Source organism: Aquila chrysaetos, chromosome 8 (genome assembly GCF_900496995.4).
Source record: "Aquila chrysaetos chrysaetos chromosome 8, bAquChr1.4, whole genome shotgun sequence".
Classification (NCBI taxonomy): domain Eukaryota; kingdom Metazoa; phylum Chordata; class Aves; order Accipitriformes; family Accipitridae; genus Aquila; species Aquila chrysaetos.
This window is the reverse complement of record NC_044011.1, coordinates 14,375,124-14,390,776: the sequence shown is the minus strand read 5'-3', so window position 1 is coordinate 14,390,776 and position 15,653 is coordinate 14,375,124. Positions and strand designations below refer to the sequence as shown.

At 39.5% G+C, this 15,653-nt stretch overlaps 1 protein-coding gene across 5 annotated transcripts in view; it reads right to left on the bottom strand.

Annotated features, from left to right (window-relative positions):
* Positions 1–15,653, bottom strand: part of PLEKHG1 (pleckstrin homology and RhoGEF domain containing G1) — a 140,107-nt gene that overhangs the window by 19,346 nt on the left and 105,108 nt on the right. For all 5 annotated transcript variants that reach the window (XM_030023215.2, XM_030023216.2, XM_030023218.2 and 2 more), the window contains 4 exons: positions 14,222–14,322; positions 8,534–8,603; positions 1,430–1,476; positions 869–1,019 (listed from right to left, as the gene is read on the bottom strand). In XM_030023215.2, coding sequence (XP_029879075.1) covers positions 869–1,019; positions 1,430–1,476; positions 8,534–8,603; positions 14,222–14,322 — 369 coding nt within the window. The remainder of the gene's footprint in view (positions 1–868; positions 1,020–1,429; positions 1,477–8,533; positions 8,604–14,221; positions 14,323–15,653) is intronic.

The following is a 15,653-nucleotide window of genomic DNA, read 5'->3' as shown; positions in this document are numbered from 1 at the left end:
AACGTCCCTGCCTTTGTTACTAGCACATGTTGTTATCAATTTGATTAACACAAGATGACTAACAAAGCCAAGCCTTTACGGTCAGTTTAGCAGCGACTATACTGGCAGCAGCCGATGTGAGTAGAGAGGCACAGAAAGAGAACGCTGCATGCTGACAGGAGACCTTTTCAGACAGCTTTTAATGGCTTTCTTAAAACGCAGAACGTATCTACACACTTACAAAACCCTGATGGAATTAGGCATTACTTTACAGTTGGAGAGCAGAAAAGCACCAGACATTTTAAGTAAGGATCAGTGTCTTTACACTTCACTAGAACATGACTCTCTAATAGGAAACATATGTGGAAAACGTTAACAATAAAGCAGGAATTTCCGAAACTTGCTTAACTCAATTCACTGAATATAGAAAGAGTTCCCACTTCCTCAGTCACTCCTCCCCACAAAATTCTTACCGACTGGGGTGTTTATATGTATTTAGCCCTCCTTTCAACCACCTCCAACACTGCAACATGTGCAAAAATGCTGGTTTGCATTGGACTAATAAATTTGTGTACAAAAGTGTTCAATCATGACAAGAATCTTCCAAACAACCTCAGAATTACAGACCAGTTTTTTTAAAAAAAGCTAATTATTTGGATGCACAGACTGATTCAATGTGTCTAAAATGTTTACTATAAATTCCCCACTCCAAATATATGCATATGCTGTGAAATGATGAAGACAGAGTCTCCATATGTAGAAATCAAACACTCCCAAAAGACAGAGCATCAAAAGAAACCCAGAACCTTTCTAACCATCAAGCCTTGTACCAGGCAGAACTTCAACGCGCAGCAGCCCTAAATGACATACATTTCTAACGGGTGCTTACATGCAAAAGCAGGTGGTACTTGAGGATGCGCTGGACAGGTTTCAAGAGATAGGAGCCTAGGGGCAGAGAATGCTGCAGTGCTTCTTGCCGCTCTCTGAAGAACTTGGCCAGGGCCTTGTTCCTCATGCACTCTGTCAAGACAGCCACCGACCTGGAAACATCAAAACATAGCTTTAAGACACATTGTCTCCCTAAGTCTGTAAGTAAAGTCAAGAATTGTTTCTTTCTTCCCTCGTAAAAGGGGGCAGCAGGTTCCTAATCAAATCACTGCTGGGTTTTTTGGTTGTTTGGGTTTTTTTAAGTTACGTTGTGAATTCAGTTACATTTTCCTTTGACACGCAACCACTCTCACTGGGAATAACACATTTGGAGCAATGCAGAATAAGACCATCATTTTCTAAAGGATGATAACAGCAATGAAAGACAAGAGTCAAAATAAAACTTCAGATGAGTATTTTTTTTTAAATTTATTTTAAGTTTAAATTTTTTTGTATAGACTGTAAACTGCATTACATAAACAGGTGGGGGGACAAATGGAAAAAGGGAACCCAGTATTCCTACCTTGGGTAGTTGGTGCAGTACTGCGTATATATGTGGAAATCTTCACTCTGCATAAGGAGGAAAGGTTTACATATATTCAGATTTTGTCAAAGTAGCAGCTAACACATGTGTGAGGTAAAGTTTATGACATCCAGACAACGCCTCCTCCAGTTCCTGATCAATGAATAGTCCTAACACAGCCAGAGACCTATTAATTGAATTTCTTTTTTTCTTTTTGGAGATTTTTTCCTTCACTTCAAGGAAAAAACAAAAGAAACCTACACAGAGATAAAGCAAGCAGCTTTGCAATAAGCCTCCAAGGTCCTTTATGACAATCTATGCATCTTAAAAAAAAAAAAACCACCACAAAACAAAAACAAAACCACAAAAAACATCACTCCCACCACTCCCCCCCTCCAAAAAACTGACTTGCACATGCCGTGTTTTGTGTGTGATAAAGCACATACCTGCATACTGGGAGAAGTAAGTTTTGCAGGTTACGTTCGGCGTGCGATTTTCAAACAACTATACTTTCACGTTTGAGCACAGTCTAAGCGTGAAAATTAGAAGGCACAAAAGGGAATTTTTTTTTTTTTTTTTTTAAATTATGACTCTGTGCAAGCTGAAAGTTACCACCCAAACAAGTTGCAACTAGATTTAGGTGGGTTTCCACACACTTGCCTGTCACAGTGAAATTGCCCACACTTAATGCTGACAAGCTTCTCAGAGCAAAAGCTTGAGTTTCATTTCTTTCTTCCTTGGCCTAAGATTTTTTTTCTTAATCATCATCATTTAATTCTATGCAAGAACAGGTTTCTAGAAACATTCCCATGTGCTTTAAGTTCACATCTGCCTATCAACTTCTGTCCCAAATAATATGCAATTTCTGCAGTTTGCTGGAGCCCTAAAGACCAGGAAAGCACTGCAGAACTGCAAAGTGCTCCTAAAATCAAATACTTTTTCTTTCCTGAGGCCTAGACCGACAAAAAGCAGTCTTCCAGTAGTAAACAAGACCCCAGTTTCCACTCAAAGCATCTTCAGGAGGGACTCTGGCATTCTGCAGCAGGATAACTGTGCTCTGCGGGGGGTAGTCGCTGATGAATGGCAAGACCAAGTATTTGCCTTCACAGAAGGCAACAGTGCTCCAAGGAGCAACACCACTGGGGGAAAGGGCTGATGCAGGCTGTGGCTTTTGTTTCTCCTTGTTTTTTGTTTTTTTTTAAACCATTCATCAGAAGGAGTACCCTTCCCCATTTCCAACAGCACTGCTCCCTTCCGGCTCTCGCAGGGGTAAAGCAGGTTGTGCCATTCAGTTCTCCACTGAGCAGTGATTCATAAGGACCCTGTACAAAGGAAGGTGCTACTCCACATGAGTACAAGTCACTGCAATTCAGTATTTCTTACTGGATTTCAAGATGAACCATTCTGAAAAAAATAACTAACTTGAACAAGCCTCTAATAAATGTTTCCCAAGGGGACTGCGATCCCCATTTACTCACTAGTGTGCTGTAAACTTATTAAACTGCACTTATCTTAGAAACCAGCCAACTCAATGTAGTCTTGATAGAAATACAGGTAAACAATTTAGCTTGGTCTTTCACGCTTGGGCTAATTTTGCTCTCACAACTGGTTTTTACGGCGGTGTACCTATGCCCCATGTCCACACCCACAGACAGCGAGCTTGTGTCACAGCCTCTCCATGTCCACGCTTGGGACCCCAGCCACAGTTCCAAACCCATTCCGCTCAAAACGAAGAATTAAAAAACCTCAGAGCGCTGCAGACATTACACTGTTTAATTTTCTATGGCAATCACTACCAAACTAGCTAGCACTCATAAGAAGTCAGAGTGCTTAAGAGAGCATTAGGATGAAATTCAGTATGATGAAAAAAGGTGATTTATTTTATATAAGCATATATTAAAACAAGGTTTTCATTTAGGGGCTTTTTGGTATAAATTGTAATATATTCCCATTGCTACAATCATAGAACAATGCCATTTATAGAACTACTTCATACACAAAGTGCAGAACACTTTGTGCCAATTTTTTTTTTTAAATATATATATTCTAGTCATAAATGTAGTCACGATTGTTCTGCTTTTCAAACAAAAAAAGGAATATCTGTTGTGAAATTTTAACAAATGAAAGCATTATCTATAAAACACACAAGGCTAAACATTTCAGAGTTTCAGAGTAGACTGAGTGCATGTTCACCACAAAATCAAAAGCAAGTCTGAAATTCTCAGGAGCCTTTTCACACTCTTTCACTTTGGGTTTTTTGGGCTGGGGGGGTAGGTTGTGGTTTGTTGGGGTTTTTTGGTGTTGTATTGGGTTTTGGGGGGGGTGTTTTTGGTTGTTTTTAAACACAAGGTCAAAACTATTTTCAGTGGGATTTTTTGTTTTAAAAGAATGTTAGTCTAGCTATTAAGTGGAACAACTTGTATTTAAAAAAAAAAATAGTTCCTTATGCCCTCAACACCTCTAAAACTTTAAGAATGGTTTCACAATCATCCCCACTTTCTGTACAGACAAGACTCCAAACTTCATACTGCACTTATATGTGTACGCGCTTCATTGCGCCACAGCTCATTTCAAACGAAACCATCAGAGAGCATTTACTTCTACCAAGCTATGCGAGCATACAGCCAGTAGAAAGTCAATTACATATATTTTGCCTCCAGAATGAGATTGTTCATACGCATTCACCCTTACGAAGCTGGAACGAATCAGCATCATACACCTCGCTGAGGCATTGGCAGGATTCACATGAACGCATTGGGAGAGCGGCCAGGAGAGCCACTTCCAAGTGCGGCTCTTCCTAAGCCTGAGTAAGGAAGCCGCACTACTCGGGACGGCCATTCTCCCACTGCCTGCCTGGTTACCCAGCGCCTCTGCATGGCCAAAGAAGGGACCTTTAGTTCACTCGCCCAACTGGTCTTCTCTACTTCCCAGCAGACTCCCCAGAGCAAGCACTGTGTTACTGGGAGGATATTAGGGCACAGGCCATGTAGGCTAAAGCCAGTGCTATGAACTATGTTCCAAAGCAACAGAAAAAACAGGACTAAAATGGATTAAATATACTTCTATCAATACTTTCACATAGCAAGTGAAACACCAGCTATACTCATCAGTATTTCCTTAGACAGTCTTAAGCTTACTCAGCTTAAAAATTCTTTTGTTCACCTCAACTGTCTTCAAACCAGATTAAAAATGATCTCTGCAGGGAGACTGGAATTGCTCCAGAGATCTTTTTTAATCTGGGGGCCCAAAGCTGGTCTGGTAAAGGGTGCAAAAACTGGCACCCAAGCCAAGAGTTCATCCGCACTGGCTACAACTCACCCTGAACAGCAAAGCCAAGCGCAAGCAGATCCCAGCTATACTTAGCTTGTCCCCCGCTGCTGAATCAATTCACTGTGCGTCTCCTCCACATGAAATGAAGTGCCAAGCACGTGGCTACATCCCAGATCTTCTCTCAACTCTTGGTGCACTGTGCTTTTTTACAGCCATAAAAGGCACTTTAAAAGAAAATGGAGACTGAGAAAATGAGCTGAGTCAGAGTGTAAACTGAAGCCAATTGCCTGGATCTCCTCTTCATTAATGAGATGCTAGATTAGAGTAATTCTCCCTTTCCCCTTGGTTAAGCTGTTGGTCCGCCTTTCAGAAAAACATATGTTCTGAATTTCTGGGGTGCTGAATGAGAAGAGCAACATGCCAGAATTAAGGTCTCCTTTACAACTCACTTAAATGTAAATGTGTGGAATAGTGAAGTCAATCTTCTAATTAACATTGGCATCATTACTATGAAAATGAAAGACTGAGTTGGTAAGAAAACTTATAAACAATCTTTATGTGAATAATTAAGCTATAGCTAAGCTTGCACTGGAACCCTTTTATCAGCCTCCGATTACAGTTACCAGCAAAATGTCTCCAAGACATTAAACGTACTAGAGTTAATACAGTTCCTCTAGACAAAGAGGCAGGACCAGAGCTGGTAGAAACATCCAGACCATCTGCATCTTGGGGCAGAAAGGTCATGACCAGACAGCAGGTTTTAAAAAAGCGTGCTTTTCTCCATTTGTGTCTATTTGCTTGTGAGTTATTAATGAATTAAAATATCTGGAAACAGAGGGATTTAATACAATGTTGTAAGTTGTTATTAAACATTTCTATTTATATAAAAAGTCATAGTTTTGCATGATTATTTTATCTGTTAGTGAGTTTTATGTTACTGGCTAGCTTACACTAAAGACATCTTCCTGAAGCCTGTTAACAAATAAAAGCTGCCATTTTAGGAGCACTTTAGGAGCATTTACTTTTGGCACTCAGCGCAACAAATGTGAAGACAAAGATTCGAATCCACAATTATGAGGTTTTGTTCAAAGTGGGCTAATGTGATTTGATAATCTTTACTCTATTTCCCTTAAAAGTAAAAGTTGCAAGGCTGTTTACTACTCAAGCATGAAAGTGATACACAGGAAGCACAGTGATGTATGATTGTGTGAGGGAAGTATAAAATGCTACACAGCAAATTTTATTGAGCAAAACCAAATAACCAAGTCAAGTTCAAAGAAACAGTCCATCAAATATGGTCCAAAACCAGACCTTACAAAATGAAGCTCCCTAGATGTTTTCACAAATATCAAACATTTTAGTTCCAACAAGTTCCAGAGCTACTTTAGCCATAACTGTTCTGTTATATATGCAAACCAACTTGTGTCATTTCCCACGAATCCAGGAGAAAGAAATGGCTATTACTTTATTCAATTACAGAGCTTCACGAAATGCAAAAACTAAACACAGTACCTACAGTGAAAACTTGATTATACGCTTAAATCCCCAACAACTACGATATTCACAGCTGAACCAGTAGGGTGAAAAAAATGGCACTACAGCTGGAGCTCGTGTAACCTAAGCACAGTTCCACTGGAAGCATTAAAGAAGCTCCAGAGCGGAGCTACATCCATTAGCTAAGGCTGTGAGCTATGACTTCAGCATGATAATATCCTTCACAGTGAAGATCTAGCACACTCAAAGCAATCAAACAATAAATTGCCAAAGTCCCCTAAGACCTGAAGGACTGCATACTGCCAAAAAAGGCAGTTTTATTTCCACTACTCAATGCTGGGAAGATACAAGCAACCAAGAATGGACAACCGGAATCTGTTAAGACAGTCAGCAGTTGCTGTAATGACATCTTCACAGCCAAAACCAGAACTGTGGGGTATTTTGGTATTGTTTGATTTTGCTTTTAAGTGTTTGCACTTGTCTGGATGAAGCTAAAAAATGCTTGTTAGGACTGCCATCTCTAGCAATTTCTGAGCCATCAGGCAGTTGCCTGCCAATAATACAAATGCTAAAAGCATTTGACAAGGGAACAAAAAGCACAAGCAATGATACACAGCTGGATTTTGGAACTAATGGCCAGAAAGTCTACCAGAAAACTCCTTTCAGCTGGCCAATATGAATGAGTGTGCAACTTTTTCCTGGACTTGCTATTATCACTTGCACCACCTCTGTTTCATGTCCCAGTCAGGAGTAGTCCCAGCAGTCCCAGCTATAAGCAAGCAATACAGCAGGAAGACCTACCAGCTCCAAACCGTGGTATCTGTAAATATTCTGAAGGCCTCACAATTGGCTTTCACTGCACACGCACTCTGCTGACTTACGCTTAACTTCTTGTCCGCAAGGACCCCAGATCCTTTTCTGCTAAGCTGCTTCCTAGTCAGCCAGTCCGGCTGACATGACCCCACATGCACATGGAGTTATCCATTCCAGAAACAGGACTTTGTGCTTGCCCTTACCCCATTCTCTCTCCTTCAACTCAGCACGGGCTATTTGGAGCCAGAACAACATGCCATAAACCCCATTGCAATGGGGCAAAAATACATCCTATGTTTGTAGTAGCAGTGCCAACACCAAGATCTCTCAGTGCTTACAAAAGATCAATTACTAGATAAATAATAGCTTTCTCAAACTCAACTCAAGCAAGTGATCCAGTGAAACAGCAGCACTAAGCTGGTATCATCACTCCCCTTTCCAACAAAATCCCTTCTGTCACAATAGTGCCAAACAAAATAGCGTGGTCCAGTTAATCCTAAATCCTTGTGTTAGACCAGTTATATTGAATGTTTGGTGCTGGCGATACTGATTTCATGACAAAGCCTAAAACACAACAGTTTTGTCGTTTTGGTGGTTTTTCTTAAATGGAGACAGGCACACGCAGCTATACATAGATTATCCAAATATAAATAACTACATGCCCTTCTTCCCCCAGAAATACCATGGAGACGGCATTACTTCTTAACACGCTTGGGCTCTACAGATTCAAGACAAATGTGGGTTCTGAACTGCAGACATCTGTAGCCCAAATTACTTCATCTCTTCTCGTCCCACCCATTATAGCCATTCCCCTTTTCCCCTATTGGGTGTCTGGGTTTCCTAGAATGAAGGACACCTACTTTGGTTCCCCATATCTCTCCTGCACCTGACAACTTTTCCTTCTCTGTAATTCTTGCCTTTGGAATTGCCCAATAGAATGAAGATGTCAGATCAACGTTCAGAAAATTCAAAATGTTTCAGAAAGAATGAGATTTGAATCTTAAGGCTAGACTTTGGACCATCCCGTTTAAAAAGAAAATTAAAGGTATGGCTGCTGGATTCAGGAAAAAGTGCATCTTGGAAAACAATATGGCCACAAGTATGTTAAGGTTATTGCCTTTTCTAAAAATGCAGCCAAGTTGTATTCTCTAGTTGTTTTTAAGCTGACAAGGCATAACGGGAGTATCACTTGATCTCCTATATTAAAAAGGAGGAAAAAAAAGAATCCCTGTAATACGCCACAAAAAAAGATCTAAAAATGAACCCTAGATCAATAGTTCTACCAGTACAGATACATTTATTGAAGAAAACAATGCCTTTTTCTTGATTTTTAAAATGCAAATCAGAGCCATATCCCTATTGCCTACTAAGAGAAATTCCTTCCCCTTCCATAGCTTTGCTAACTGTTCTTGGTGGAAGTCACACAAGCTGTCAAAATTACGTCTCAAAAACTAATAAATTAATCTTATTCCCCCATATCACTCTGCAACTGGTGTTGTGCTGCAGACTCGTGCAGTAGCCACTTACCTTGGAAACAAAACAGTCTGCTATAGCCACAGGATCATTTTCACAGTTTTCCAAATCTTGCAAAAGTTCACTAAAACAGAGAACAGGAAAAAGGAAAGACAATTATGGCACACCTTGGAATAGACACACTTGTATATTCAGAGCCAGACAGTGCTTCATCATTCACGGCAGTGATGCCCAAAGCACTTAACAACACAGGGAGTCCTAAAAAGGGAACGAGACCCCTTTGATGCCCCTATTCTTTCTAGATGTGTAGCCAATGGGGTTTTTGCTTGGAGGCAAAGGAGCACTCTAAGGAAATGGTATTCCCACATACTTAAAAATTCAAGTCATCACAATGACCATGGGTTGCTGATCCCCTAAACCAAGCTGAGCCCCTCCAGTCAGATTGACAGCCCTTCTATGATACTCATAGCACTGTAGTCAGACGGTTGTGTAGCTTGTACATCAACTAACAAAATTTAAAACTAACAAAATTTAAAACTAACAAAATTTAAAACTAACAAAATTTAAAACTAACAAAATTTAAAACTAACAAAATTTAAAACTAACAAAATTTAAAACTAACAAAATTTAAAACTAACAAAATTTAAAAGATACTGAAGCACATGCCCTGTTCTATAAAGACTTCGTATGTTCTTGGAGCTTTACTTGACTGAGGAAAATGAGAAGCTGGTCTGAAAAACACAGATGAGAACCAGGGATGTATTACACATACAAGAAGAATGGTAATAAGCTCACTCAGGAAAATTTGTCTACCTTCAGTGGGTCTCTTCACTGAAGAAAAATCGTTAGCCTGGAAAAAGTTTTCTGGATGGGAATATATAAATTCGACATGCATAAAAATAAAACCTTACTGAGAGGATTCTGTAATTTTCACATGCCAAGCAGGAAATGAATTCAGTGTAACAGGAGCAAAGCAGTAAGGGAGCATGTTCACTGTTGTATGAAAATCAGTTCTCAAAAGCCAATTCAGTGAAAGAAACAGTTCAAGCAGAAGAAGAAAACCTCAAAGGTCTCTCCTTGATCCAAATAGTCTTTCGTCTTACTGAAAGATGTACTCAGAAAAATGAGAGAAGAAACTGAGTTTTCTGCCAAATTGTTCTCTAATAGAACTTTTCTTCTCCCCCCCCCCCCGCCCCTTTCTCATCAGATGATTTTCCATTTAGGGCTCCTTTTCTCCCAGTTCACAGCTGGTTCCCTGAACGAGTTTTGCATAAGAGTTGCTAAGCCTGTATCTAGGGAACTACCCTCTTCCCCTCTAAGCAGACACAATTTCCCTCTCTAAGAAAGAAAAGGAGTAAACCAGAGAAGTTTCCTGACTTGTTCTTTGCTTCTCTAATTACTGGAGGAAGGAAGGGGAGAAATCAGCAGTCATTCACAAGGAACAAAGACAGACAAAGACCTTAGGTTCAGCGGTCACTAAGCCACTCTGTACAGCAACAATTTAAGATCCACACCTCAGTTTCTCCCTTCATCAAAATGGGAGCTCGATACCCCCCACTCATGAAGCTCGTTACATCAGCAAAAGAAGCAAGCTGTAGCAATGGTGACCATAACCATGAGTTTATAATGGCTGATTGCGTTCTACACATGAGTTTTGGAAATAACATCATATGCAGTGAACAGGCTCAGAGGATTCCTGCTGTCCAGCAGGCAGACATTCTCCTGGTGGCTTAGAGTATGTAGCACCCTGATTGCCATTTTATTCCTACTGGTCTCCTATAATACCACATTATTTCTCCTACAGGATACAGTAATGCAACACTTGAAGATTTTATACATTCATGCAATGAGTCCAAGTTTATACAGTAAATATGCTAGTGGCTTGTGTCTTCAGCACAAGCCCATAGTGTAAGGGCTGTGCTTTGAAAGATTTTGTTACCTATACTGCGCTCTCTTCTGTCTCACCTGGCTGGTAAGAATGGGATTGGTAAGAGCAGCCTGCCTCCATAAAAATAACAAATCTGTCATGCCCAGGAATAATGAAAAACTTAAATAAATCCCTATAATAACAAGCTGACATGTAAAAAAGCAGGGCTATTATTATAGGCTACATCTAAGTACCTGGCAGGAGGCAAAAGAAACAATAGAGAAAAGCTTTAGTTCCCTTCACCTGAATATCCACAGGTTTTACACTGTTCACAGCTGGTACCCCTCGGCTCTCAGTGTCCGTGACTCGTTTGTGCCAACCACCCGGGCAGGAAGGGAGCACGAGGGAGCACCGTCAGAGGAACTCCATGCTCTCGTAGCTGAATCACTAAGAAGACTTAGACTGAAGCATGCCGCAAGTGCCAGTGCCATTTAAGAACATGGAACGAGTTATATAGCTTGGGTTATTATAGGCTGGAAAAATGTCAATCTGTATGATCATCATCAATAGCTAATGCTAACTCCTTTGGGATGAGAGAAGTAAGCATAAAGAGACTGACAATTATTCATGCAGTGCATTCATTATCTTTTCAAGTCAAATGAGTAAAAGTCTCGTTACAATGTCTTTTAGGATGCTTTGATTTTTTGGAGTACAAATTATTTTCAAGACAATACACTTATCTTTCCCCTGTGGATGAAGATTTTCAATAGGACAAAGTGCAGGTTAGTATCAAGTTGTTGACTATAGGAGGCCAAGAGGAGTGAGATAAAAACATTTATATGTCTGCAAATAATCACCCTATTTGCACACACAATTCAGACGAGGCAATTTTTGTATTGTATTCATTTTATATCATCACCACACCATTTTAAAACAAAACAAAGTATTTTTCTCCTCTGTTTTGATCTAAATTGGAGAAAGCAAGAGATGGTAATGACAGGGACATCAGACAGGCAATTTTGGTGGAATGGAAGGAATGGAAAGATGCAGGAAGGAAACAGCATGGTTTGTCCTGAACCCATGACAAAAAAACCCCATTGATGACCAAGTACTGCACAGTCTAGCCATAAATGCTAAAGTAACAGCATCTCTCAAAAACTTCATTCTCTCAATGCCTGACAGAACACAGCATTCAAAACAAAAATGGACATAGCAGGCACAATCTGGTCTTTATGGTAGAATACTTTCACCATACAAAGTTCTGGAAAATTAATCTGAAAAGTTCAGACTTTCAGCAAAAAGAAAAAAAACAATCCAGAGAAATTTAGCCTTGATATAACTTCACTGTCAGAAAAATCTGTGGCCAAGACTAATTTCTTTCCACTGGGGAAAAAAAAACCTTTTCCATTAAAGGTGAGCTCTTACAGGTTTTATGAAGGCTCCTCCTGACAACAAGCCAGCCCTTACCACCGTGAAGCTCAAAGCACAGGAACTGCTGAATAAGGCAGTTACAGAAAATGGCCCTGTATTTGTGTGCTTCGGTAGTCACCGATGGACAAGGACCATGCAGGATGATCTGTGTCACCAGCGAAGGTTTCAGCTTGGCCTCTCCTAAGATCATCTGAGTGTTGGTAGAAGTACTAAACTTGAGCACGTTTCTCTGCAGAGTTCCCATTTCAGAATCAAGTCATGGTATCGGGTGGAGAATTTATCCTAAACTGAGACTGGAAAGAATCTCAACAGGGGAGGCCAGGGAAGAAATACAGCAAATGCTGACTTAGAGAACACCTCCCCGTTCCGAATAAATAAATTAATAGTGGGGCAGCTTTTCCCAAGAGACGGAGCAGGATCGGTGGACCAGTATATAGTCAGTGATTCTGCTCTAAGAAATAAGAGATCATAGTCACGGACTAGCAGTTACCGTCCTGACCATCATTTCTGCCATTCAATCCAACACCTGAACATCTTAAGTAGTTTAGCTGAGAGAAATTCCCATTTACTGAAATGAAATTTCTCAGATCTATACAAAGTCCAAAAAAACCCAAGACTAAAACCTTTGATCATTGATTAATGGTCAAATTCAAAGTTGAGAAAAACAAGGTAATTCTGAAACTATAAAGTCATGCTTACAAAAAGCATCTGAAACTACTAACACAGAACTGCCAAATGGACCTTTTTCAAACATAAAAATAAATAAAAAGGCTCTAGAGTATGTTTAGGACCCAGAAGCTACATGCCAAGTCTCACACAGGAGGGAACTTAATCCTTGAAGCTACGTTGGGATCTACAATGAGTGTTCAAATCTTAAAAGCTCACAATTTTCCAAGCAGAATTTTAAATTAGAAGGCCTGAAATATGTTAGCAATTTACTAGAGGCTTTGCACAACTTTCCAGTAAGTTTTAACCATTGTAACGTATCTATCTCTAAAATTGGCCAAAAATGCTTTTTTCTTTTCTTTTTTTTTTTTTTCCTTTTTAACCTCTGCAAATCTTTTTTTGCAACTCAATTATTCTGTATAATGACTGATCATACTTGAAGGTATTTTTATTAGGTAATATTTACAATGATGCTGGTATAAATGTGCCCTAGCTACCAAGTCTGCCATTCCTCTAGCTTTTGAAGGATCAGAAAATACAATGGCCAGGTCTGTTTTTTTCAATCCTGTGACCACTGGGAAGCTGTAAACTCACAATCATTGTCTCATGGCTCTAAAACACATAATCGGGCTACCACTATGTATTTTCCATCATGCTAGGCATTCAGTCAAGTCAGTTGTTGTAGCTGCAGCAGGACACAGCAGCTTTCTAGTTAAGTGTATTTCCATTACTCTGCAGTAGCTGTTTTAAGTTTCAGGAAAAGATTTTAGGTTTCACCTTTGTCCATAAGTTCTGAATAGATCCATCCCCACTCTTCCCTTTGATACTGACCAGCAATCCCAGCAGCTGAAGCACTTTAAAGTAGCTTCCCATGATGACGGAAAAACACTGAAGATGCTCTTTGACATTAGTCCTCCATGTCAGAATCCTCTTTTGATTCAATTAAAATTATCTGTTCTTCTTCAAAGAACACAGTAGTCTGGGAGATGTTTTGCTAACTATAGCAAAGCTAAGAGAGATTTTACAGGAGTAAAGGGATATAAAAGATGTGGGAACTTTATGCCAAGATATTTCTTGCATCAATTGAATAATCAGTTTTTTTCCTTAAATGCTGAATAAGTTAATTATTTTTATAGTAACAGAGAATTCAGACAAAAGTAGCAGTAGCATGCTCCTAAAACTGCAGATACTGCAGGTCCCACACAATGTGGCACTAGCTATACAAGCAAGAAATTTTACTTCAGGCTCCCAATATACACCAAAATCCCAACTGCAGAGTTTTAGAGAGTCCGTAAAGATACTGAACAGAAGCCTTCACTAAATGGAAAGATACTTGAACACAGATTTGAGAAATTAATTCAGGGAGTCCCTAGTAGTATAAAAGACTACAAAAGCCAGATCTGGGTGATGTATATTGGTACACAGAAGGACCCAATATAGTAGGAATAAAACGATGCCTTTTTAGTAAGGCAAGAATTGCATTCACAGTAGTCTTGCATTAGGCTCAGTTAGGGTTCAGAGCAGGCTAGGCTTAAATGGATGGAAACACACAGCATGAAAACAAAAAAAGTAAATTGAGACCATATCCGATTCATAAAATAAACAGCTAAAAAAATCTGGTCTCAGCAAACCAGCCCTGCTGAGAATCAAAGATAGACCATTTCTCAATTTATATATCTTGGCTGTATTGAAGTGATAAAAGAGTATTTCCTTGGCTTGCTCCCTCCCCATTAACACAGGCTATTGAACTGTTTTCATTTAGTTAAATATGAATTTACCTGTTGAAACGGTAGATATCCCGTATGTTTCCAAACAGGGCTGATCGCTCTTCTGTCCCCAGGGAGAGCTTAGTCTGGTCAGTGATACAGTCAAGGTAATCCTACAAGAGAAATGAGAAGGAGACCTTCAGATATTTCCTCCTTTTCTAGATCAGCTAACAGAGCTATGTTTTATTGTACAAGATGAGTCTCTTCGTATCAGTTTCACCTTATTATTACAGTAAAGCCTTCAGTAGCCCCTCTGTGAACAGTCAGTCTATTATGAAAGGTAACAGTACTTATCTGTTCACTGAAACCAAGAAAATAACAAAAGACTGAGCGCTAAGTTATAGCTCTTAGACAGGACAGCCAACATTTCCCATGCTACTGATATACAAATGTATTCAGATTTCATTCACAATGACAGTTTAATTGATGATTTAACTAGCTCAAAGAAAAAAAAAGTAAAAATAACATATGAAGAATGTCATTTAATGCAGTCTTAGTAACAGAAAACCTATATAATGAAGAGCAGAAAGCATACAAGCAACACAGGCTCAGAAAAGCAACCACTGCAAAAAAAAAAAATTTTTTTTTTTTTTTTTTTTTAAATCACAGTTAAGAAAAAAATGCAGAGTTTGTAGAGGAGGACAGATCTCAATGTATATACATGTATGCAGTTTAACCACACAATCAGCTACATTGCAAATTACATTGCTATATACTCTAGCAAAGACTTCCTTTTGCATTTACAAGAGTGATAGTGTCTCATCCAGGCACTTTAACTGAATAGGAACAAGACAGCTAGAAAAAGCTCAGATCAGCAGTGTTCTGGGAGAACAACTTTCCCATCTCTTCCCTCGCTTTGATAAGAGCTCAGCTCCTGAAGTGTCACCTTTCATTCTGTTGCTGCTACAGTATTAAAATTTCTCAGAAAAGGGCAAACAAATCCAGCAGGCTATTTAACTAACTACAACTCATAAACCAAGAAACTCAATGTGCTGCCACATTCATGAAGAAATTCTGCTGGAGGATGGAAATAAAGTAGAAGTGAAAACAGCTGAAACAATGTGAAATAAAAATAAATAAAATCCCTTAGCCTGGGGCTAGACAACGTGGTGTGGCAACATCCCAAAAGCAACACAGCATTCCACGGTACTGCAAGGAAGGAGCCCTGCAAAATATCAATGAGACTGTGAAAACTTGTAAGACATAACTGTGTTCCAGAGTCATAAAGAAAAAAGCATTACAGAACACATACATTGCCAAGATTTATTCTCTGTGTAAATCCCATGAAGAAAAAGGGTTTGGATCAAACATGGATCTGGCTTCTGGATTTTAGATGCCCTCATAAGGAAGGTTAAGAATTGCAGCGCTCAAGCCTCCATCCCCCATCCTTCTTTCCAAATGAAATAGTGTCAGCAGAGTCACAGGTGTAACCAAGATTCAGGTT